The 26574-nt window shown below is 36.3% G+C and overlaps 1 protein-coding gene across 10 annotated transcripts in view; it reads right to left on the bottom strand.

The window, feature by feature from the left end:
• The window catches only part of C5H11orf65 (chromosome 5 C11orf65 homolog), a 60055-nt gene that overhangs the window by 7892 nt on the left and 25589 nt on the right, over positions 1-26574 (bottom strand). For 8 of the 10 annotated variants that reach the window (XM_025465635.3, XM_025465634.3, XM_025465639.3 and 5 more), the window contains 4 exons: positions 17200-17253; positions 16733-16933; positions 15272-15402; positions 1722-1892 (listed from right to left, as the gene is read on the bottom strand). In XM_025465635.3, coding sequence (XP_025321420.1) covers positions 1722-1892; positions 15272-15402; positions 16733-16933; positions 17200-17253 — 557 coding nt within the window. The remainder of the gene's footprint in view (positions 1-1721; positions 1893-15271; positions 15403-16732; positions 16934-17199; positions 17254-26574) is intronic. The other 2 variants (XM_025465642.3, XM_025465643.3) reach the window with 2 other exon arrangements.

Below are 26574 nucleotides of genomic sequence, written 5' to 3'. Positions count from 1 at the left end.
GAGAATTAATACCTATTCTTCTCAAACTGTTCCAAAAAATAGAAGAGAAAGGAAGACTTCCAAATTCATTCTATGAGGCCAGCATTACCCTGATACCAAATCAGTCAAACACTACAGAAAAAAAAAATACCCAACTATAGGCCAATTTACTTGATGACATAGATGCAAAAATCCTCAACAAAATATTTACAAACTGAATTCAATTATACATTAAAAGTATCATCCACCACAATCAAGCGGGATTTAGTCAAGGGATGCAAGGGTGGCTCAATTTTTGCAAATCAATCAATGTGATACATCATGTTAACAAGAAGAAGGAGAAAAGCCATACAATCCTCTCAATAGATTTTTTAAAAAAGCATTTGACAAAATACATCATTCATGATAAAAACTCTCAACAAAGTAGGTTGAGAGAGAACATACCTCAAGATAATAAAGGCTATATATGATAAACCCATAGCTAACAATGGTGAAAACTGAGAGCTTTTCTTCTAAAATCAGGAACAAGATAAGAATGTTCTTTCACCACTTTTATTCAACATAGTACTAGAAATCCTACAGCAATCAGACAAGAAATAAAAGGCATCTAAATGGCCACAGACACATGAAAAGATGCTCAACACCACTCATCAGGGAAATGCAAACCAAAACCACAATAAGATATCACCTCATATCTGTCAGAATAACTAAAATAAAAAAGACAAGAAATAGCAAGTTTTGGTGAGGATGTGGAGAAAAGGAATCCCTCGTGCATTTTCAGTGGGAATGCAAACTGATGCAGCCACTATGGAAAACAGTATAAAGATTTCTCAAAAAAAATTAAAAATAGAAATACCAGATGATCGAGTAATTCCACTACTGGGTATTTACTGAAAGAAACGAATATACTAATTCAAAAAGATATGTATGTTTATTGCAGCATTATTTACAGTAGCCATGATATGGAAGCAGCCCATGTGTCTATTTGCTAAAGAATGGATAAAAAAGATGTGAGATATATATATATATATATATATATATATAATAGTGGAATATTTTTCAGTCATTAAAAAGAATGAACCCTTAACATGTGAAAATACTGATGGAACTAGAGGGTATAATGAGGTGAAATATAGTCACCTCATTAGGTGAAATAAGTCAGACAGAGAAAGAAAAATGTCAAAGGATTTCACTGTGTGTGGAATCTAAGAAACAAATGAGCAAACCAAAAAACAGATTCTAAATATACAGAACTGATGGCTGTCAAAGTGGGGGGGGGGGGTGGCAGGATGGCTGAAATAGACAAAGGGGATTAAGAGGTACAAACTTTCCATTATAAAATAAATGTCACAGAGGTGAAAAGTACAGTATCAGAAACCCAATCAATAATATTGTAGTAAAGTCGTATGGTGACAGATAGTGCCTATACCTATCATGGTGAGCACTGAGCTATGTACAGAATTGTTGAATCACTGTATTATAGACCTACAACTCATACATCACTATATGTTAATTACACTTCAATTAAAAAATCCTTAAATCTTATTTTTTTTCTACTTTTATATCATCTTTTAATATTCTTCCCTCATTTCTTCTTTTTTTTCTAGACAAACAATACTCATTTGTTTGGTTTTTTTTTTTTTTTTAGGATTATGTTTGTGGGCCCAAGACATGGGGGTGGGAACATTAGAAATGTACAGGAGGGCTGCCCTTGCTCCCCAGTAAAAGCAGAATGCATTTACTCATCAAAGTTCAGTGCATTTGTCCAGTTTAGCACTTCATCCACTTCCCATTCCATCACAGCATCTATTCCACTGCCTTCGACTGATCTCATGAGCCCCTGGGTTGCTGTGTGAATTAAATCTAGAGTTTTAGGATTTGTTGACTTAGCCTGTAGGCTTCCTGCATAGTACCTAAACAGAGGAAAGGAAAGGAGACATAAATCTTGTGAAACAGGTGATTACTAGGAAATGCAGTTCATATATATATATATATATATATATATATATATATATATATATATTAGCTGTGAAACTATTTACATATTGCACAAAGTTTTTACCCTATTTAACTCAAATACATCCAAACCAAGTTCTATGTCATGGGATCTTTTGGGAAAAAAAGAAATGAAAAGAAAAAGAAAAGAAAGAAGGAAAGGAAAAGGAAGGAAGAAACTTAACCATGCTAACTGGTGAAGCCTCGTTTCAAAACCACCTGTAAGTACATTGCACTGTTATGATACAATGAAAAACCAACTTATTAAATCACCAAATCACAGAATTACAGAGTCTTAAAGGATCTTGGAGACCAGACGACTAGCCCTCCTGTCTTACAGGAGAGAGATTAAGTCCCAGAAAACAAGGTCACGTGGCTAATAGTAGGTAAGAAGAGGAAAGGGGAGGGAAGGCAAAAGGAAGATATGGTAACATCTTTTTTTGTGTCAAGTACTTTTCATACCTTATCTTGTTTAATTCTCTCTAAAAAGACATAGCCATTTGTGACAGCTATTTTTATTCCCATTTTATGGGTGAGGAAATTGAGAGCTGGAGAAGTTAAGAAATTGTTCAAGATCATGTAGGTAGTAAACAGATGTCAGAGCCCATATTCAAATCTGACTCCCAGTCCAGACTTCTTTGGCAGCACTGTTCTGTCTCATGTTAGTGTGAGCACATATATATGAATGCATCCACCAAACGTGAGCTAAGTGAGTAAAGACAAGTTAGCAGTCCTTACAAGAACATTAGAAAACAGGATTTTTCTTTGGTTTTTCATTTTAAGACCTACACTACAGTGGTATTCCATTTTTTTTAATTTTTGTTTTTTAAAAGATTTGTTTATTTGACAGAGAGAGAGCACGAGCACATGGGGAGCAGCAGATGGAGAGCAGAGTCTCTCCGCTGGCCAGGAGCCCAATGCAGGGCTCGATCCCAGGACCTGAGATCATGACCTAGGCTGAAGGCAGACGCTTCACTGCCTGAGCCACACAGCTGCCCCCGGTATTCCATTTTAAAAGTTAACCTACTCTGAAGCCGTTTTCACTTATTAATTCAACAGTGAGTAGGAAGCGGCTCAGTGGTAGCATGGAGCTAGGTAGGACTCTGATTTCCAGCTACCTGGCCTTGAGTCTTGTTTCTTTGATTTACTAGCTCTATGACCTTTGCCAAATAACCTAGTATTTTGGGGCTTCAGATTATCTTAAAATGGTACTCCTCAGCATTCTTGAGAGGTTAGAAGAATAAGTCCTTATAAAGCATTCAGAATGATGGCACATAGGAAGCATTCAGTAAAAGAAGGCTTGCAAATTCCTGGACAGTAAGGGGTAGGGCAGTGACAAGATATGTCTTTGCCTTCATGAAGTTTCTGCTTTTTCAAACTTTAAATAGATAACGACCCATGAGAGCTATTTTCACAGAGGCAGGAAAATGCCTTTTGATTTATATTGGTTAGTAAGAGCACAAATTGTTTTTTTTTTGTATATATTTTTTATTGGAGTTCAATTTGCCAACATATACCTAACACCCAGTGCTCATCCCATCAAGTGCCCCCCTCAGTGCCCATCACCTAGTCACCCCATCCCCCCACCCACCTCCTTTCCACCACCCCTTGTTTGTTTCCCAGAGTTAGGAGTCTCTCATGTTCTGTCTCCCTCTCTGAGATTTCCCACTCATTTTCTCTTTTCCCTTTAATCCCTTTCACTAATTTTTATATTCCCCAAATGAATGAGAGCATATAATGTTTGTTCTTTTCCGATTGACTTACTTCACTCAGCATAATACCCTCCAGTTCCATCCACATTGAAGCAAATGGTATTTGTTGTTTCTAATGGCTGAGTAATATTCCATTGTATACATAGACCACATCTTCTTTCTCCATTCATCTTTTGATGGACACCGAGGCTCCTTCCACAGTTTGGCTATTGTGGACATTGCTGCTGAACCACTAGGGTGCAGGTGTCCTGCCGGTTCACTGCATCTTTATCTTTGGGGTAAATCCCCAGCAGTGCAATTGCTGGGTCGTAGGGCAGATCTATTTTTAATTCTTTGAGGCACCTCCACACAGTTTTCCAGAGTGACTGCACCAGTTCACATTCCCACCAACCACGCAAGAGGGTTCCCCTTCCTGCACATCCTCTCCAACATTTGTTGTTTCCTGTCTTAATTTTCACCAGTCTCACTGGTGTGAGGTGGTATCTCATTGTGGTTTTGATTTGTATTTCCCTGATGGTAAGTGATGCAGAGCATTTTCTCATGTGCTTGCTGGCCATGTCTATGTCTTCTTTGGTGAAATTTCTGTTCATGTCTTTTGCCCATTTCATGATGGGATTGTTTGTTTCTTTGCTGTTGAGTTTAAGAAGTTCTTTATAGATCTTGGATACTAGCCCTTTATCTGATAGGTCATTTGCAAATATCTTCTCCCATTCTGTAGGTTGGTAAGAGCACAAATTGTAAGAAAGGATAATTTCACAATTTTTCCATAGTTTTTCATTGACTTAGTTATATAATAAATATTTATCAAGTGTCCACCACTTGCAATGCATTGTGTACAGAGGTGGGGATTCCTTTGCAGAAATTGCAAACTTCCGCTCCATATTCCCTGAACATAATAGGCACTCAAAAAAATGCACTGAATGAATGAGTGAGTGATGATACCCAATGGCCCAGGTTTATTAACTAATGCTCATGCCACAACAAAAATGCATTTAAAAATCAGAAACTAGGGTTGAGCACATTTTTTATGAGTTCTACATTTTGCCTCCCAAAATATATACTTGTGATTAGATATGGAAACCTGGATATTTCTTTTTCCTTGACAACAGTGATTTACAACAGTTTATTTTTGTTCTCATCAAGGATATAAGGAAAGAGGATTTGTTTTAAAGAGAACTGTAAAACTTATTCCAATAATTTGTTTTAAACTCTTTAAATATCGGTCACTATTTATAATTAAGTGGGCTATAACAGTAATCAAGCAACAATTGGTTAGCAAGTAGAACAGAGTTTCAAATAGAACAGAAACCCGAAATACAGATCACATTATAATAATCATAACTTGTTTTATAAAAAAAAATGAGTGATATTTAAAACAAAAACTTGGGCAGCCCCGGTGGCTTAGCGGTTTAGCGCCGCCTTCGGCCCAGGGCATGATCCTGGAGTCCCGGGATCGAGTCCCACATTGGGCTTCCTGCATGGAGCCTGCTTCTCCCTCTGTCTGTCTGTCTGTCTGTCTCTCTGTGTGTCTCTAATACATAAATAAAATCTTAAAGAAACCCAAAAACCTAGTTTGGCTATAGAGATAATGTTGTTGATAGAAAATTTAGAGGAAAAAGCACTATAAAAATGTTCTTCTGAATATACCAACAGGGAGAGAAGTTAAAATGTAAAGGACCTAGCAAGAATCAAAGTTTAAACTGGAAAAGAAGTCAAGAAGAGCTAAGATCTGTAAGGCATAGGAAGGGAATGTAAAAATCAAATTTTGTTTAATTAAAAGAGAGGTAAAAAAAATATCAAAATTTTATTGATTTTGTTCCCTGCTGATTGTCAGCAAAATTCAGATAGAGGATGCCATCAGCAAACAAAGCACACAAAATAACATTTCTTATTCATCCCCTGCAGCCTTACAACATCCAGCCATTTAGTGACTCAGCTCATTCAACAAATAACATGTATTCATTAAGCATCTACTATGTCTCCAGCCCTGTGCTGATAACCAGATCAGGGTCCCTGTTGTTTAGGAGCTCAAAGTATAGTGGAGATGGTGGACAAACATGCAGAGATTTGCAAAAGTGTGACAGCCAAGTATATAAAACATCAATGAGGGTATCCAAGAAAAGTGCCTGTGCCTAGTTAAGTCAGGGAAGGCTTAAGAAAGGGATGTTTGAGCTAACTATCAAAAGATGAAAACCTTGTGGCCGTGGAATTGACCCAGAAAAGAGTAACCTAGGGAGGGGAACTATCGTGTGGGATGGAGCCCCTGACGTGTTTCAGGTAAGGAGGTGATTTAATTTGTTTTCGAGACAGCCTCAGTGTTTACGCAGAGATGGAAAAAGATTAGAGACAAAGAGACTAAGTAGAAGTACTCTGCCCGTGAAGTAGAGATGAGAGCATTGAGAACCTGCAGTTGGGAAGGGAGGGACGTGCCAGATGTGGGAGAGTTTTTGGACACAAAATTAGCAGAACTTTAGAACAGATAACATATGGGAGCTTATGAAAGGTAGGAAGTCAAGGATAACCCCTACATTTCTGACTTGGATGAAGGGAGAAAGATGGTGTCATAATCTGAGGCCAAGAGGAATATGGAAAAAGAAACAATTTTTATGATGAGGAATATAAGAAATCAGTGTTAGACCAGTAGAATTTGAGGTGGTACTGTCTGTGTAATTAGTTCAGTTATGGATGAGAATTGTTTTTTTTTTTTTTTTTTGAGAATTGTTTTGAGAGTAAACAGAGGAAAGGAAAAAAAGAAATAAAACTTATCATTCATGTTCATTTGGGCTTATTACCAGGTATCTCTCCACCACTGCTGTGCCTGAGCTTCAGGAAATCATACAACCACTCTTGTCAATGCCAGCTGTTTCTAGGTGATGGCACATATGGTGAGTGTATTTTGTTGTTCTGAGCCTATTACGACACTTCCTTTACATGGAGGCAATGTTGTATGGAATAAAATGATGAATACGGCTTCTGTAATAAATGCTGACAAAGGTAATGCAAGTGGAGAAACAAAATACACACCCAGAATATCTGTTTATCTCTGCAAACACAAAGAGATGCCACTTGTTTATGGGAAGGGTTCAATATAATCACCCTGACACCACATAGCCAGGACATGTCACTGTCGGAGGCAAAGCAATGGCCTTTGCTGTACAGTTAGTTGTGACTGTATAACCTGAACAATCTCAGTGAAGAAAGACCATATTTATGAGTCTATATGTAGCCTCCATCCCTGTACCCATGGCTACTTTGTACATGGCTCCATTGAGCGACCACTTGATGTATCCAGGTAAAAAAACCTGACATCCACAGGATGGATCGTCTTGTCCATCTGAATACTTAGTTTTCTGCCTCTTTAGCCCTTTGGAAGACATTCACAAAGACACAAAGACACTCTATGCCCATTCTGAGCATACCTGTCCCCAGACCTAATCACCAATTTTCCCATTTAATTCCATCCAAGTACCCAATCAGCTGAAAAGCTTTTGGTTACTGCCCACAGTCAATAAGATCCTTATCTCAAGCTATACCTCCTTTCTATACAAAGTAGAAAACTGGTTGTACTCACTGGGAAGATACCCTTTGACCATTCTTTGGGCCTATTGAGGCATTGTAATATAGTGACTGACCATATTTGGATATTGCCAGAATCCTGTGCAGATCCATGGTGGATCAGACCTAATGTATTCTCCATCTGTTAGCTTACCTATAAGGTCAAAGGCTTGGAGATGCAGCAGAGCCAATGCAGCATATGCGGGTGTTGAAATAATTTGAGCCACCTTCTCATACAGCTTACTGAAGCCTTCTGGACTTTCTCAGATCCATTCTCATATGTACGTCGTCTATTTTGTACTGAGATGATGCTATATACTCAGTTCTATGGTTCATTGGATTAGATAAAACCCAAGTCAGTTCATAATCATGGAGCACTTGAATCCTACTGCCAAGCATCCAGTCTCTACCAGGGCTTAGAAGCGGAACAAGAACTGATTTTCAAATGTAAAATAGTTTTTGGCAGAAAAGGGCATTACCTTACCCCCCTAAACCCTCTGTGCTGAGATCTTCTTTTTACAAGAGGCTCCATACAGTATTTCACTATCTGTCCAATACTGTAGGGTCTGCTTGGTCATAAAGGCCAAGTGGGAGGACCTTGATCAACTGTGGGCCTGCTACCATGTTCATTCTTACACCATGCCCCACTGGAGTCTGGTAGCCTCATTAGATTACCTCGAAAATAGGTTGGAGGAGCATACCCCAACGTGGCATGTTTTACTTCCTAAATCTAGAGAGGCCCTCTAAGTGCTGTGTGCTTTCAAGACAGACATTACAAGGTGTTGATACTTGTCTCTAACTTTAGAATGGATATCCCAAAATGTCTGTAAGCTTTAGTTATGTGGCAAACCCTTAACATTTTGCAAAATGTATCTCTTTCCTTCTGGTGTGCATTTGTCTTAGTAAGTCATCCAGGAAGTTATTTTTTGCTCACTGCATCTGATTAGTGTCATGGACAGTCGTGATGGTCTATGGGAACTGAGATGTGCAAGCCCCGAGGGAAAAGAGCAGGATTGCTGACATAGCTCTGAGGGTAAGATGGAAACATACATCCTCTTCTTTCCGTGTAAATGCAAACTGCTTCTCTTTTTGCTTACTGGTTGAGATGGAAAAGAATATTTGTTAAGTCAATAGCAGCATACTGGGGCCAGGGGCTGTGTTGACTTGCTGCATTAAAGGAAGCACTTCTGGAAGCTTAGTTGTGATTTGTGACACCACTTGACCTCTATCACTTCAAAGATCCGTTATTCCTGGTGCACTAAAGGAACCAATTCCACCACAGCTTTCCCCACTGTCATCTCCACTCAATAAAATCAGCCACCACAGAGTTCTTGATGAACTCCTCTCATTTATTAATCCCTTGATGAAAACTATATCTTCTAGGACCTCCTAGAGTGACAGACAGCTAGTGGACAGCTGAATAGATTGCATGTAAAAGGAACAAACATATGTATTCCCCTGAGATTTCACAAATCCTTTTTCCATAGTATACTAGAGCAGTTCAGGGATTTTGTAATAGAGCTTTGTTAGAGTTCAGGCTTTGATTAGCCAACCAGACAGACTTATATTTAACATCACTTCTGGGTACTCAAGCCAACACATTAAATTCACAATTCTAGATGAATGTGGTCGTTGTCAGTAAATTTAACCCATTCAGCCTATGATCTACAACCTAAAATTCCACACTCATGCATGTTTCTGAGGCTCCTATTAATAGGGATTGGTAAATTCCTGTAAGTCTTCGGATTTATAAGCAATCTCCTCCTGGAGTAGACCTGCAGCTCTCTGTCTGGGCTCAGAGACAGAACCCTCACCATGGGCTGGAGGCAATGGGCGATGTTTGTGGGAGGATGCTAAGAACAATCAGCACCAGCACATCCAGTATCTATGCCAGGTGTAGTCACTGAAAAGCTTTTATACAGAGGAGGCCTGGTTCCCTCAAAACAGGGAAGAAGGATTTCCTCCACCAACAGAGGAGTTTGAAGTTTAAGATTCTCAGCCTGCCCACATGTCCCCATCCCAGGTCTCTGAGATCCACTTCTTCCCCACTCATGCATTTCTTTTAGCGCATAAGACCTGCTAGAGCATTAAGCATTTGGCTGAATTGCAGGCACTGTAAGCCTACGACCCTTACAGCTGGTTCCTGGGTTGCCCCCAACTCACCCCACAAGTATAAGACATGAAGAACTACTTTATGGAGATCTTCTGAATGTCTGCATGTGTTCTTATATAAAAATCAGTGGATGAATGCATAAAGAAAATGTGATACACACACACAAGAATATTCAGCCATAAAAACAATGAAGTCTTAAAATTTGCAACGACGTGAATGGAGCTTGAGAGCATTATCTGATAAAATAAGTCAGACAGAGCAAGATAAATACCCTATGATCTCACTTAAACATGGAATATAAAAATACACAAGCTCACAGATAAACAGATTGGTGACTGTCCAAGGCAGAGGGGTTGGGGGGTGGAGAAAACGGGTGAGGGAGGGAGTCACAAAAGGTTTTACAACTTCACTGAGGTATAACTGATGTACAGTAAACCCACACATTTAAACAGAACGACTTGAAGAGTTTTGACATAAGTATACACCTGTGAAATCATCACTACAGTAAAAAAAAAAAAAAAAGAACATATCCATCTCCCTCCAAAGTTCCTGGTGCCCCTTTGTCATTCTTTTCTCCCTTCATCCCCTTACCCTCATCTCCAGACAGCTAGTGATCTGCTTTATATCTTTCTAGATGTGTTCACATTTTCTAGCATTTTATGTAAATGAAATCATACAGTATGAACTCTTTTTTGACTGGTTTCATTCACTCAGCATTGTTACTTTGAGATTTATCCATGTTGTTATGTGATTCAAAAGTTCATTCCTTCATATTGCTGAGTAGTATTCTTTTGTGTAAATAACAACAATTTGTTTATCCAGTGACATTTGGGTTGATGGACATTGGGTTCTTTCTGGGTTTTGGCTATTACAAATAGAACACTCATACCCAATCTTTCTGTGGACGTGTTTTTATTATCTTGGGTACATACCTAGGAGTAGAGTGCCTGGGATGAATAGTAGGTGTATGTTAATTCGTAAGAAAACTGTCAAACTGGTTCTTGAAGTGGATGTAGCAGTTTGCATTCACTCCATAGCTGTGCCAACAATTAGTATGGCAGACTGAACCATTCCTGTGCATATACAGTGGTAAGTTATTAAAGTTTTAGTTTGCATTTCCCTAATAACTAATGATGATAGTCATATATATATATATATATGAAATGTTTTCTTCCTGTCCGTGGCTTGTCTTTTTTTCTCAAGATTTTACTTAAATTCCAGTTATTTAACATCCATGTAGCTTGTCTTTTTTTAAATAGTATCTTTCAAAGAACAAAAGCTTTTAACTTGAATGAGCTGCAATTTAACTTTATATGTCATGCCTTCTGTGTCCTATTTAAGAAATTTTTGCCAGAACCCAGGTCTCTAAGATTGTCTTCTTTGCTTACTTGTAGGTATTTTATAGTTTTAGCATTTATGTTTAGATCTGTGACCTCTTTCGAGATATAAAACTTTATATATATGTTGTGAGATGAGGGTCAAAGTTCATTTTTCTGCATTTGAATACCCACTTTGTTGAAAAGAACATCATTTTCCAATTATATTGCCTGGGCACCTGTGTTAAACCTTACCAGTATTCATGTGTATCTATTTCTCAACTATTTTGTTCCATTCATCTATATGTCTATCTTTATGCTAATAACACAATGTCTTCAGTATAGTAGCCTTATAAAAATCTTAGAATCAAGTAGTAAAAGTTCTCCAAATTTTGTTTCCAAAATTGTTTTGGCTAATCTACTTCCTATGCATTTCCATATACATTTTCAAATCAACTTGTCAATTTCCTCAAAAATTCTGTTGTAACTTTTGATCGTAACTGAATTGAATGTAGAGATCAATTTGGAGACAATGGAATTCTTATCAATACGGAGACTTCTGATCCATGACCAACCTATATCTCATCAGGTATTTGAGTCTTCTTTAAGTTCTCTTAGCAGTGTTTTGCAGTTTTTAGTGGACAGGTCATACAGACTTTTTTCTTCAATTTACACTGAGGTATTTAATTTTTCTGTTGTTACTGTAAATGTATTTTTAAAAATTCAATTTCCTACTGTTTCTTGCTGGAATATGGCAAGATTCCACACCTTGACAAACTCACTTAGTAGTTCCAGTAAGTTTTTTGTAGATTGTTTAGGATTCTGTACCTAGTCAATAATGTCAACTGTGAATAAAGAATCTTTTAGAGCTTCCTTTTCAATTTCAGTGTCTCCCTCATCCTTCTTTCTTTCCTTATTGTACTGACTAGGATCTCCAGTCCAGTGTTGTGAATAAGTGGTGAGAACAGATATCTTATCCTTAGAGGGAAAGCATTTAGTCTTTCACCTTTAAGTATAATCTTAGCTGAAGGTTTTTTGTAGATGTCTTTTATCAGGTGGAGGAGGTTCTTTTCTATTCCTAGTTGAACAAGAGTTTTCAAAACAAATGGTTGTTGGATTTTTGTAGTATTTTTTCTGCTTGTATTGAGATGGTTATATCCAACTTTCTTTGTAAGTCTGTTAGATGGTAAATTGCATTGCCTGATTTCCAAATGTTAAGCCATCCATGTACTCCTTGGATAAACACCATTTGTTCATGATGTAATTTACTATCTGTATATATGTTCCTAAGATATTGGTTATTTCCTTGTAATATTGTTTTTTATAAGCCTCAAGTGGTTTTTATATTGGGTAATACTTTATAGATATTGTTGGGACATAGTCCCCTCTATTTCTGGAAATATTATATAGAATTTGTATTGTCTTTCTTAAATGCTTACTAAAATTCACTAAGAAATTCATCTAGACCTAGGGTATTCTTTGTGGAATTTTTAATTTAATAATTTAATAGTTCAACTAAATATAATTGAATTTAAAAATTCAATTTCTTTAATAGACCTATTTATGTTATTTTTGTTCATTTTTGAATTTTGGTATATGCCTCACAGTGAATTTTTCTTCCACCTAATTTTTCAAATTTGTGGGCATTAAATGATTCATATCTATATTGTCTGTAGGGTCGGTAGTAATATCCTGCTTTTTATTTCTTTTCTGGATTGCATGTGTTCTCTTCTTAAATTTTTATTTAGAGGTTTATAAATTGTATTGTTCTTTTCAAAGGAAACAACTTTTGATTTTATTCATTTTCTCCAATGGTTTTCTATTTGCAATATTACTATTTTCTACTGTTATCATTTCCTTCCTTCTACTTGCTTTGGGTTTAATTTGCTCTTCTTTTACTGATTATTATGTTGGAAGGTTAGATTACTGATTTGAGATCTTTCTTTTTAAATACAAGTATTGAATACTATAAATTTATCTGTAAGTACTACTTTAGCTGCATCCTCAAATTTTTATGTTTTATTTACATTTTCATTAAATCAGAGGTATTTTCAAATTTCCCTTATGACTTCTTTAACTCATAGATTATATAGAGGTATTCTGTTTAAGATCCAAATATTTGGAGGTTTCCCAGAAATTTTTCTTTTATTAATTTTACTCTATTATTAATTACTTTTTAATTCCATTGTGATCAAAGAACTTTCTTTGTATGATTTTAACTCTTTCAAATTTGTGGATGTTTGTTTTATGACCCAGAATATAGATGGATACTTCTTTTTTTTTAATTTTTATTTATTTATGATAGTCACACAGAGAGAGAGAGAGAGAGAGAGAGAGAGAGAGAGAGAAAGAGGCAGAGACACAGGCAGAGGGAGAAGCAGGCTCCATGCACCGGGAGCCCGACGTGGGATTCGATCCCGGGTCTCCAGGATCGCGCCCTGGGCCAAAGGCACGCGCCAAACTGCTGCGCCACCCAGGGATCCCGGATATTTCACATATACTTGAAACGAATGTGTTTTCTATTGTTGAGGCCAGTGTTCTATTAATGCTAATTATATCACATTGATTGATAGTTGAGCTCAAGACTTCTCTATCTTTACTAACTTACTGTCCACTAGTTCTATCAATTACTAGTAAAAGGGTTTGAAATCTCTGATTATAATTTTGGTTTTATCTATCTGTCTTTTCAGTACAGTAGTACAGTTTTGTTTCATGTATTTTGAACCTCTGTTATTAGGTAAACACATATTTAGGATTGTTACGTTCTTATGTGCGGCTTTTTTATCCAGGCTGTCAACATCTGCTTTTATTTGGGGTACTTAGACTACTTACATTTAATATTATTATTGATATGATTGATTTTAGTTTTCATCATTCTATTTGCTTTCTATTTGTCCCCTCTCTTCTTTGTTTCCTTTCCTCTTTTTTCAGGTTTGGAAAAATGGATTGATGTTTTTTTGGATTGATGTTTTTTTTATGAGGCTATTTTATTTCCATAATTAAATTATTATATTTACACCTTTGTTCTTGTTATTACTGATTTCACAGTTCGTTAGGGTTTTTAACAATCACAGTCTACCTTTAAGCAATATTATACCAGTTTATAAGTAGAATAAGGACCTTCTAGCAGTATACTTCCATTTCACCTCTCCCAACCTTTATATTGTCATAACACATTTTACTTTTGTACTGTTCTAAGTTTATAAATGTCACAATATATTGTCAGCATTTCTGTTTTAAACAGCAAATTTACTTAAAAATTTTTTATTCAATTACTGAACTTTATTCAGTAATTGCAACATATGTATTGATATTATTTTGTTATTTTTGGAGCAATTTATTTGTAATGTAAAAAAAGCAATTGTATTTTACTTGAAGATTTTCAATATAAGTGAAAAGAAGTGCAATTGTGGAATGAAAAAATTTAGGTAGAATTGTATTGACAATATTAATATCAACTCCTTTAGAGTTTTAATATCTATCTTTTCAAAATTGTGAGAAAACTGTGTAACATAAAATTTATATCTGTTTTTATTTATTTATTTTTAATTAATTAATTTATTTATGATAGTCACACAGAGAGAGAGAGAGGCAGAGGGAGAAGCAGGCTCCATGCACTGGGAGCCCGACGTGGGATTCAATCCCGGGTCTCAAGGAACACGCCCTGGGCCAAAGGCAGGCGCTAAACCACTGCGCCACCCAGGGTTCCCTATCATATCTGTTTTTAAGTGTATAGTTCAGTAGTTATCCTCTAAAGAGATTTAAGGAGTAAGAATAGAAGTCCTTTATATTTATTTACATTATTACCACTTTTGGAATTCTTCATTCCTTGTATAGATCCAGATTTCTACCTAGAATCATTTTTCTCCTGCCAGAAAAATTTCTTGCAGTGCTGGTCTACTATGATGAGAGAAATCAGCTTTTATTTGTCTGAAGAGTTTTTCTTTCACTTTCATTTTTAAAAGATATTTTTTGTGTGTCTGTTGCTACTGATTAATTTTTCTTCTCATATGGCATCTATTTTCCTGTTTCTTTGCATGCCTGGTATTGACTGCTATATGGTAGACATTGTGAATTTTATATAATTTGGGATAGTGGAGTTTTTGTATTCATTTAAATATTTGGGGGATTTGTCCTGGGCATGCAGTGAAGTAAACTTGTGAACACAATCTGATTTTTTTGGCTTGCTTTTAACATTTGTTAGACAGGTCCAGAATGACTTTCAGTGTAATCCATGCAGGTTAGAGTATTGGGTGCTGAAAGAAGGGTTGAGAAGGGTACAAAGTGTATCTGGAGGGCAAAATAAAAGTTAACTGATATATGAGTAAATGCTTATTTTCATATCTGATATTCCAAAAGACTGCAATTTCCTTGAGATCAAAGACAACATGTCTTTCCCCATTTACAGCTGAGAGATTAACAGTGTCTCACAAAAGCAGGCATTTGTTAAATGTTTGCTTTCTATATATTTTTAAAAAGATAACTGTAACCTTACATTGTCTTTCGAAAATTAACATGTAATTATTTTAGTAGTGATAGCACTTTTTAAAAAGAACTTAAAATAGCATATATTAGTATGTCTAATCATTTCATCAACTTACATTTTTCTCATCCATTCTATTTTTCTAATTTTTCTTTTCTTTTCCATATCCTGCCTTCTCTTTAGTTTAGAGAAATGGAATTCAGTTTCTTTTTTGTCTTCCAACTCTACATTTTCAGTAGACATCCAAAACTATTGAGAAATGAAAAATGAACATACAAAGTGTTGAAATACTGATTGTGAGGTTATCTGGCTATAGACAAGAATTTCTGTGAGTTCAGTAGGAATATGCCAAAGCAGAAACAGAGAACTGAATACACCCCTCTAAGGTATTTCTTATTATGAGTAGTACATTGAGCTTTCAGAGACACATGTCACAGAAAGACTAACAAAGCACTAGTATTAGTAATTTTTTTATTAATAACTATTAGCTGAATGGATACATGAACATGTTCCAGTATTGTTTTTGTTTTTCATAAGAACAGACCTTACCTACTCTTAGTGTTCTTAACTTTTGAAGATTCTAATTCCCAAGGAGTATAGGAGCCCTCCAAGAACAGAGTCTCATTATTATGTCCCAAGATTTTGTGGTTTCCCTATGTGACATGCTATCCTAACTGGCTGCCTATTTATCTACTTCAAATTCATTCCCTCTCCTTCACCACATACACACTGAAGAACAAGGAAGAGAGTTTGCTATCCCCCACACTATGTATTTGTCCCTCTTAGAGCACATATTTACTGCACTGTAATGAAATATTCTTTTTACCTGACTCTCTCCAAAATTAAAAGGAAAAATACTTAAGGGGAGGGACTATTTTACATAACACTGTATCCCTAGCATCTGGTATGATACCTGACATATGTTTGGTATGCATAAGGTTTGTTGAATGAATGCATGCATTCACACCTTGATAATTTTCACTTTCATACTTAGTATACTTAATATACCACATTCTATAACCTGCATACCAGAGATTCAGGATCTAAATGAGGCTATGAGCCCATATAAGCAAACACCTAGAGCTACTGAACCTGATCATATTAACCTATAAAATGTAAGCTTACAAATATCCTTAGGTAGAGATTATCTCCACAAAAAAGACAACCAAACACGGTGTCTATGGAAAATCACATATATGTTTTAAGAATTATGTATATTTAAAATCATTCCATTCAATTAATATGAGGATATGTTAAAGCTCCAAATATCATAACAATCCAAATGATTTCCCAGCAGTCTCTGATGTTCCAAGCTCTATAAGAGAAAATTTCATATTTTTCTCAAGAATTCCCACCTCTAGTCCAAGGATTAATATAGCATCAACAGCATTTAGAAGTAAATGTAAAGAAAAAAAGATATATTGCTGATCTGGAATTATTATTAGTAACCCCTGAGTAGTTAACATAATCAGTTTTTATCAAATTACCAAGATTTATTAATTTAAAATTAATTTTCAAGAAGACAAATGAGTTTCTAACTATAAAAGATTCAAAATTATTAATATTTCTCTTTTCTTACTGTATCAGAGACAGGCCTCCAGCCATTGTTCTCTACACGATGATACCAGCCACTATGATCCTCTTCCTGAAGATCATCGCTTTTAATATGAGATGTATATTTTGCTGTAAGTTTTGTATAATCTCTAGGGCTATTAGCACACAGATCTTCAATATGTCTATGAGTGAAAATTTTATAGTATATATCAGGTGGAAATTTAACCTGTATACAGAAAAGTTCAAAGGACCATTGTAATCTAATTATAAAACTGGTTTGTTTTAAAAATTTACATTTCTTTTTTTTAATAAATTTATTTTTTATTGGTGTTCAATTTACCAACATACAGAATAACACCCAGTGCTCATCCCGTCAAGTGCCCCCCTCAGTGCTCGTCACCCATTCACCCCTACCCCCCGAAAAATTTACATTTCTTAAACTTCACAGAAATGTGTTTTAAAACTACCAAATAAGAATTTATCCATACTTACACCACCTAATCTGAATCGTACACGAATACCAGCAGCAGCATCTAGAAGCTCTGCCTATAAAAAACATATATTACTTTTCAACATTCTGTATATATCAGTTCACTATTTCTCATTCTATCATGTTAAAATAGTCACTGAATATTGATTATTTATGAAAAAGGTCAAGTAAATAGACCTCAAAGAATTATTTTTAAATTAAAAAAAAATTTAAGATTGTTTTAAAAAAAAGATTTTATTTATTTATTCATGAGAGACACACAGAGATAGAGGCAGAGACACAGGCAGAGGGAGAAGCAGGCTCCATGCAGGGAGCCTGACGTGGGACTTGATCCTGGGTCTCCAGGATCACACCCCAGGCCAAAGGTGGCACTAAACCACTGGGCCACTGGGGCTGCCCCAAATATTTTAAGATTTAATTTCTTATGGGAAATCAAAGTAAAACAGCTTTCATGATAACTGGAAAAATGATAACAAACTATGTTTACTTTATATGCAACATGTAAGTATAAAAGCCAACAGATTTGTTATTCATAAAACAGAAATTTTACAGAAGTCCTCAAATATATGATTTTATTAAATATTATCTTACAAGTAAATTCAGAGAAAAAATTATGATTGGCTAATCTGAGTTTAACACCAGATGACCTTACCTAACTAGCTTTTATTAAATCAAAATCCCATGTTTAAATTTTATAAGAATTGTATATTGGTCTTCTAAATTATTGTGCCCTGCACCAAATGGAAAGTAGTAAAAACAATTTTGGGTCATCAATCAGAACACAGTTCAATCTTATCTCCCAATAATATTAAGTTAAATGAAAAAATACATGTTATCTTAAATCATTCAGTCTGTAAAGCCTGAAAGATCACACAAAGTTTTGCATAAGTTTTTTGTGACTAAACAGTCTATTTACACATGCATACGTGTATAAGGTCACAGTTCAAACATGAAAAAAACATGTTTTATAACAGGGTCTCAAACATATTTTAAAAATTCATAAGATTTATACAGATAACACTTGAGCAACATGGGTTTGAAGACCACGGGTCAACTTATATGTGGATTTTTTGTAATACAGTACTGTAAAAATATTTTCTCCTCTTTATGATTTTCTTAACATGTTATTTTTTCTAGTTTACTTTATTGTAAGAATAGAGTAACACATATAACATACAAAATATGTGTTAATTAGCTATTTATGTTATTAGTAAGGCTTCTTGTTGACAGTAGCCTATTTGTAGTTGACTTTTTGGAGACTTACAAATTACACATGGATTTTTGACTGCATGAGGGGTCAGTGCCCCTATCCCAATGTTGTTCCGAGGTCAACTGTATATACATTTTAAACAAAATTTGTTATATATAAACTTTTATTTCCACTAAAGTAGGAAAATTTCAAGTGTACAGCTTCATGGATTTTTTTCTTTCCTCTTTTATTCAGTGAGGGTGAAGGGATGATCATGTAAATCCAATTAGAAATGGAGTGGAATTGAGCTTGGATTGCAGTTTTAGTAATCCTTATCTGTTCCATTTCTAGCTTTTCCCTATTTCTCAGCTGTGGTCCTGGCAAGTCTTTATCTCCTCAACTCTGAAAGCCTGTAGGAAATTCAGATGTTCCTTTGGGAAGATTTGAGTTTACTTCTTTATCCTCTACCATCTGCAAACTCAAATGGGGATTAGGGTTGGTTGGGTATTGGCAGTTCCTTTCAGCATGACTTAATAGTGTTATTTAAAGTGGATTTAGATTAGTTGTAAATATTCACTGCAAACTAGGAAAACCAAAAATAGTAAAAAAGAGGTACAAGTGATATGCTTAAAGGAAAGAAAATGTAATTATATAAAATGCTCAATTAAAACAGAAGACAAAAAATAGTGCAATACAAAAAAGAAGCAAAGAACAAAGGCAAGAAATAGAAAACATTAACAAATATGTTAGATATTACTATATTAAATATCAATGGTCTAAATATACAAAGTCAAAGGCAGAGACTACTAACATAGATTAAAAAAATAAGACCCAACTGTATGTTGTCTATAAAAAAAACATTTTATTTATTTTTTATTTTTTTATTTATTTATGACAGTCACAGAGAGAGAGAGAGAGAGAGGCAGAGACACAGGCAGAGGGAGAAGCAGGCTCCATGCACCGGGAGCCTGACGTGGGATTCGATCCCGGGTCTCCAGAATCGCGCCCTGGGCCAAAGGCAGGCGCCAAACCACTGTGCCACCCAGGGATCCCAAAACTAGACTCTTATATACTGAGAACCAACTGGTAGTTTCCAGAGGAGAAATGGGTGGGGGGAATGGGTGAAATAGATGAAGGGGATTAAGGAGAACAACTTCCAGTTTTAAAAATAAATAAGTCACAGAGACAAAAACTAGAATATAGAGAATATAGTCAATAATGACTGCAATGATAGAGTATGGTGACTACACTTATCTTGATGAGCACTGAGTAATTTATAGAATTGTTGAATCAATATGTTGTACATTTGAAAATAAATAAGTGTATATTAATTATACTCTAATAAAAAATTAATTAAGGAAGGAAGAAATCAATATTAGGAAGAAAATAAGGAGAAATTATTATAGATTTGAAGACATTAGAAAGATCATTAGAGAATATTATAATTTTTGTAGATAAACCTGGAAATCTAAGTGAAATGGACAACTTCCTAGAAAAATACAACGTATCAAACGTAGCACAAAAATAAATACAAGATATGAATAGACCTATAACTATAAACTGAATTTGTAATTTAGAATCTTTCCAAAAAGGGGCACCTGGATGGCTTAGTAGTTAAGTGTCTGACTAGTGATTTCTGCTCAGCTCATGATTTCAGGGTCCTGAGGTCAGGCCCTGCATTGGGCTCTGCACTCAGTGTGGACTCTGCTTGAGATTCTCTCTCCCTCTCCTTCTGTCCTCCTCTAACTCTCTAAAATAAATAAAATCTTAAAAAAAAGAATCTTTCCACCAAGTAAACTTCTGGCACAGAAGGTTTCACTGATAAATCCTTTCAAACATTTATGGAATAAATAACACACAACATGAGAAGGAACATTTCTCAACTTGTTATACTATGCCAGCTAAATGGGATACCAAAATCTGACAGACACGATATGAGAAAGCAAATTACATGGTCTGCCTGAATGTAGTGCAAAAATTTAAGCAAAGTATTGGCAAACTAAGTTTAGTGATATTTATTTTTTCTCAAATATTTTATTTATTTATTTGAGAGAGAAATGAGAGAGAGAGAGAGAGAGAGAGAGAGAACAGGAGGAATGAGGGGCAGAGGGAGAAGCAGACTCCCCACTGAGCATGGAGCCTGATGTGGGGCTTGATACCAGAACTGTGGGATCATGACTGAGCTGAATGAAGATGCTTAACCAACTGAGCCACCCAGGTGCCCCAGTTCATTGATATTATAAAAGCAGAAGACATTTCAACCAAAGTGTGTATATCTAGAAATGTTAAGTAGTTTAACATTCAAGGAAAATAACGATATCTCAATAAGATCAGAAAAGTGTCATAAAATTTAACATCCATGTTTTTTTGGATTGGGGGAAAACCTTGTTTTAGCTTTTCTAATAAAAGTTTTCTACACAAACATCTATAGCACACCTTAATGATTGATTATTGAGGTTTTTTCGCTTTGAAATCAGGAATGAGAGTGGTCATCACTTCTATTCACCAATTTACTGAAGGCTCTAGTTAATGCATAGGTGTAAGAAAAAGAAATAAAATGTATATTTGGAAAGGAAAACTATAAAACTCCTTATTTGATGATGGCATGCTTGTTCATGCAGAAAATCCAAAAGAATCGAAGATGGCAGAAGAGTAGGTGTCCTCAACTCATCTGTCCCCACAAACTTACGTAGATAACTTTCAAAACATCCTGAACACCTACAAATTCTATGTGAGATTTAAAGATAGAATACCTGGAAAGCTACAGAGAGAGCAGTTTTCTCTTCTAACAAGCTAGGAAGGTGAAAATAAAAAAAGAATAGAGTGGGGGAGGAAAATTGTGACTAGCAGGGCTAAAGCAGAGTGGCAAAAGCCTCTGGGGCAGGAAAGCCCAGCCCTGGAGAAGCAGGGGCTTTAAAAATCCATGCTGGAGTTTTCCCTGATGGATAAGTGTTTGGCAGGGAAATCAGGCAGAATCACAGGAGAGACAGTGAAGCCTCAAGACTCCCAGAGTCACTATAAGAGGAGGGGCACCCGGGGAAAAGCTCACTGAAAACTGAGGTCTGATATCAGTAAAGCGCTGGAGCACCACAGCCCTCGGGGCATTTGGGAGCAGCCAGTTGGTCAGGTGGGCTAGTTCTGGAGCTTCCTTTACCCTAGTGGCTAGCAATGGATGGAAGTGGCTGTACTCTGTTCTCTTTGGGAGAGGTGTTCCCCAGGAGCACAGTTCAAGTGGCACAGGGCCCCAGATCCCAGGGCTCCCATGATGGACAAAGCTGGCAATCTTTCATTCCTCTCTGGGATAGGTGGAAGTGGGGAAGGCACAGGACAGTGAGAACTCTCCTACTGCTGGGCACCCCCCAAGCTATGCAGATCAGTGCACTGGCACCTGCCCCCTGGAGCATCTAGGCCAATGTGGACTGGGAGACTGCAGTTAGTTACTCATGGGGAGCTGACCCCAGAGCTGGAAATCTGGCTGCCACCATTGTTGTTTTTCCTCTTTGTTTCACCTTGTACCTGGGAGGGGCAGGGCTGCCAAAGAGAAAAAAGGCCTCACAGGACAAACAGCTCACACTGAGCCCAGCACCTGGCAGGGGGTGGGGCATCTCTGCCCAGGCACAGACACCTGAGAATCAGTTCAGCAGACCCCTCCCCTAAAAGAACTGCTGGAAGTACAAGTGAAAAGGAAATTTACTGAACAAGCTGCGCTGGAAAGCTCCAGGACTGAGGGAAAATATTGTACAGAACTAGAGGGTCCTTATTTTTCTTTTTCCATTACAACTCGTTTTTATATCAGTCTGAAAATTTCCAATATTTTTTCTCTTTTCCCACCTTAACTACAATATTTTACCAGCTCTTAATTTTTAAGTTTTTTCCTTTTTGACTTTCATTTTTCTACAATTACATGTCTTAGATTTTTCACTCTGGATTCCCTTCAATGTATTCAATTTAATTTTTGTAGATATATGAGACATGGGTATTCGTTTTTTTTTTTTTTCCCCTGCCTCGCTTTGTTTTATAATAGTGGAAGTTAGTAATTCTAAAACATGACCAACATATACCTAGAACCAAGTGGTATACTGTGCTGGTTCAATCTGTGAGATTATATTTTCTCTTCCTTCCCATTCTGCCCCCCTCTTTTATCTCATTTATGTTTTGGTGGTCAATGTTGGGGCTTTCTATAAGTATTGTTGGTTTATTTATTTGTTTTTTAAGTATTGTTGGTTTATATAAATTTGGATTGAGCATCTTCTAACATACAGGACAGAATACACTCAGAACCAAGAGGATCACCCTCTAGGACCCCTCAGGTATACTACATTCTCTTTCCACTACCACTTCCTCACCATCACCATCCCCCGCTCCACCTTTTTTTCCCCTTTTTCCTTCTTCTTTGTTTTTGGCTTTTTATTTTTACTACTTTGTCTTACATTTTGTTTCCCACTTTAGTTGTCCTATTGTTTTTTTCCCTGTTCTTTTCCTTTTGTTTTCTGGTCTCTGACCTCTTTGGAATCATCTAGGGTGTATTTTACTTAGCTCGTGGTTATTTTTGACTCAGCCCACTCAAACAGCCACTCTACACTGGACAAAATGACTAGAAGGAAATAAAGAACCAGAAACAATACTCTCTGCCACAGAGTTACAGAATTTGGATTTCAATATGATGTCAGAAATTCAATTCAGAAGTACAATTATAAAGCAACTAGTGGGTCTGGAAAAAAAAAGTAAAGGATTCTAGAGACTCTGTTACTGCAGAATTGAGATCTGATCAGGGAAAATAAAAATAGATTAAATGAGATGCAATCCAAACTGGAGGTTTTAACTGCTAGGGTTAATGAGGTGGAAGAGAGAGTGAGTGACACAGAAGACAAGTTGGTGATAAGGAAGAAAGCCAAGGAAAAAGAGAAAAACAATTAAGAGCCCACAAGTAAAAGCTTAAAGAAATAAATGATAGTTTGAGAAGGAAGAATATATATCTACTTGGGATTCCAGAAGAGACTGAGAGAGAGAGAGAGGACCGCAAAGTATATTTGAACAAATCATAGCTGAGAACTTCCCAAATCTGTGGAAGGAAACAGGCACTCAGATCCAAGATATAGAGAGGACCCCCCCAAAAAATCAATAAAAACCATTAAATACCTTGACATTTAATAGTGAAACTCGCAAATTTCAAAGATGAAGAGAAAATTCTTAAAGCAGTGTGAGACAAAAGATCCTTAACTTCTATGGGGAGAAGTATCAGATTAATAGCAGACCTCTCCACAAAAACCTGGCAGGGAGAAAGGGCTAGCAGGATATATTCAGGGTGCTAAATGAGACAAATATACAGCCAAGAATACTTTATCCAGCATGGCTGTCATTCAGAATAGAAGGAGAGATAAAGGGCTTCCAGAATAGGCAGAAACTATGAAAGAATATGTGACCACCAAACCAGCTCTGCAAGAAATATTAAGGGGGACCCTGTAAAAGAAAGAGGAAGCCCAAAGAAATAATCCACAAAAACAGGGACAGAATAGGTAATACAATGACACCAAATTCATATCTTTCAATAGTTAATCTGAACGTGAATGGGCTAAATGATCCCATCAAAAGATGCAGTGTATCGGACTGGATAAAGAAGAAAGACCCATCTATATGCTGTCTACAAGAGATTCATTTTAGACATAAGGACACCTCTAGCCTTAAAATAAAAGGTTGGAGAACCATTTACCATTCAAATGGTCCTCAAAAGAAAGCAGGGGTAGCAATCCTCATAAATTAAAGTTTATCCCAAAGACTGTAGTAAGAGATGAAGGGGGACACTATATCATACGTAGAGGGTCTATCCAACAAGAGGACCTAACAATCATGAATATATATGCCCCTAATGTGGGAGCCACCAATTATATTAATCAATTAATAACCAATGTAAAGACATACTTAGATAATAATACAGTAATTGTAGGAGACTTCAAAATGGCACTTTCAGCAAATGACAGCTCTTCTAAGCACAACATCAACAAAGAAACAAGGGCTTTAAATGATACACTAGACCAGATGGATTTCACAGATATATACAGAACTTTCTATCCAAATGCAACTGAATACACATTCTTTTCAAGTGCACATGGAACTTTCTCCAGAATAGACCATGTACTGGGTCACAAATCAGGTCTCAATCAATACCAAAATATTTCGACTGTCCCCTGCATATTTTCAGACCACAATGCTTTGAAACTAGAACTCCATCACAAGAAGAAATTTGGAAGAAACTCAAACACATGGAGGTTAAAGAACATCCTTCTAAAAGATGAAAGGGTCAACCAGGAAATTAAAGAAGAATTAAAAAGATTCATAGAAAATGAAGATACAACTGTCCAAAAATCTTTGGGATACAGCAAAAGTGGTCCTAAGAGGGAAATATATCGCAAAGAAGCCTCCCTCTAAAGATTGGAAAAAACTGAAAGACACAAGCTAACCTCATGCCTAAAGGAATTGGAGAAAGAACAGCAAGTAAAGCCTACACCAAGCAGAAGAAGAGAGTTAATAAAGATTCAAGCAGAACTCAATGAAATAGAGACAAGAAGAACTGTAGAACAGATCAACAAAACCAGGAGCTGGTTCTTTGAAAGAATTAATAAGGTAGATAAAAAAAAGGTAGATAAACTCCTAACCAGCCTTATTAAAAAGAAAAAAAGACTCAATAAAATAACAAATGAAAAGGAGAGATGACAACAAATACCAAGGAAATACAAATGATTTTAAAAACGTATTATGAGCAGCTATACGCCAATAAATTAGGCAATCCAGAAGAAATGGAGGCATTTCTGGAAAACCACAAATTACCAAAACTAGAACAGGAAGAAATAAAAAACCTGAACAGGCCAATAATCAGGAAGGAAATTGAAGCAGTCATCAAAAACCTCTCAAGACACAAAAATCCAGGGCCAGATGGCTTCCCAGGAGAATTCTATCAAGCGTTTAAAGAAACAATACCTATTCCACTAAAGCTGTTCTGTAAGACAGAAAGGGATGGAATACTTCCAAACTCATTCTATGAGGCCAGCATCACCTCAATTCCAAAACCAGACAAAGACCCCACCAAAAAGGAGAATTATAGACCAATATCCCTGATGAACATGGATACAAAAATTCTCAACAAGATACTAGCCAATAGGATCCAACAGTACATTAAGAAGATTATTCACCATGATCAAGGGGTATTTATCCCTGGGATGCAAGGTTGGTTCAACACTCATAAAACAATCAAGGTGATAGATCACATCAACAAGAGAAAAAACAAGAACCGTATGATCCTCTCAACAGATGCAGAGAAAGCATTTGACAAAATACAGCATCCATTCCTGGTCAAAACTCTTCAGAGTGTAGGGATAGAGGGAACATTCCTCAGCATCTTAAAAGCCATCTATTAAAAGCCCACAGCAAATATCATTCTCAATGGGGAAACACTGGGAACCTTTCCCCTAAGATCAGGAACACAACAGGGATGTACACTCTCACCACTGCTATTCAACATAATACTAGGAGTCCTTGCCTCAGCAATCAGGCAACAAAAAGAAATAAAAGGCATTCAAATTGGCAAAGAAGAAGTCAAACTCTCCCTCTTTGCAGATGACATGATACTGTACATAGAAATCCCAAAAGACTCCACCCCAAGATTGCTAGAACTTATACAGCAATTCGGCAGTGTGGCAGGATACAAAATCAATGCCCAGAAATCAGTGGCATTTCTAAACACTAACAATGAAACTGAAGAAAGAGAAATTAAGGAGTTAATCCCATTTACAATTGCACCCAAAAGCATAAGATACCTAGGAATAAATCTAACCAAAGATGTAAAGGATCTCTACCCTAAGAACTACAGAACACTTCTGAAAGAAATTGAGGAAGACACAAGGAGATGGAAAAATATTCCATGCTCATAGATTGGAAGAATATTGTGAAAATTTGTCTATGTTACCCAGGGCAATTTACACATTTAAAGCTCAGCAACATGTCTTTAGAGAAGAAATTTGTGCACATGTGCATGAGGACAGATGAATAATATTCCCCAAAGCAGTCTTTGTAACAGACTCAAAGTGGAAAAAATATAAATGTCAATCACTGGTAGAATGAGTAAATAGCAGTATATTCATAAAATGAAATAACTGTCATTGTTTTTAATAAAATGAATAAAATTCAGCCATAC

Source organism: Canis lupus, chromosome 5 (assembly GCF_003254725.2).
Source record: "Canis lupus dingo isolate Sandy chromosome 5, ASM325472v2, whole genome shotgun sequence".
Taxonomy (NCBI): Eukaryota; Metazoa; Chordata; class Mammalia; order Carnivora; family Canidae; genus Canis; species Canis lupus.
Note: the sequence above shows the minus strand (reverse complement) of the source record. Positions and strands in the feature narration are given on the sequence as shown.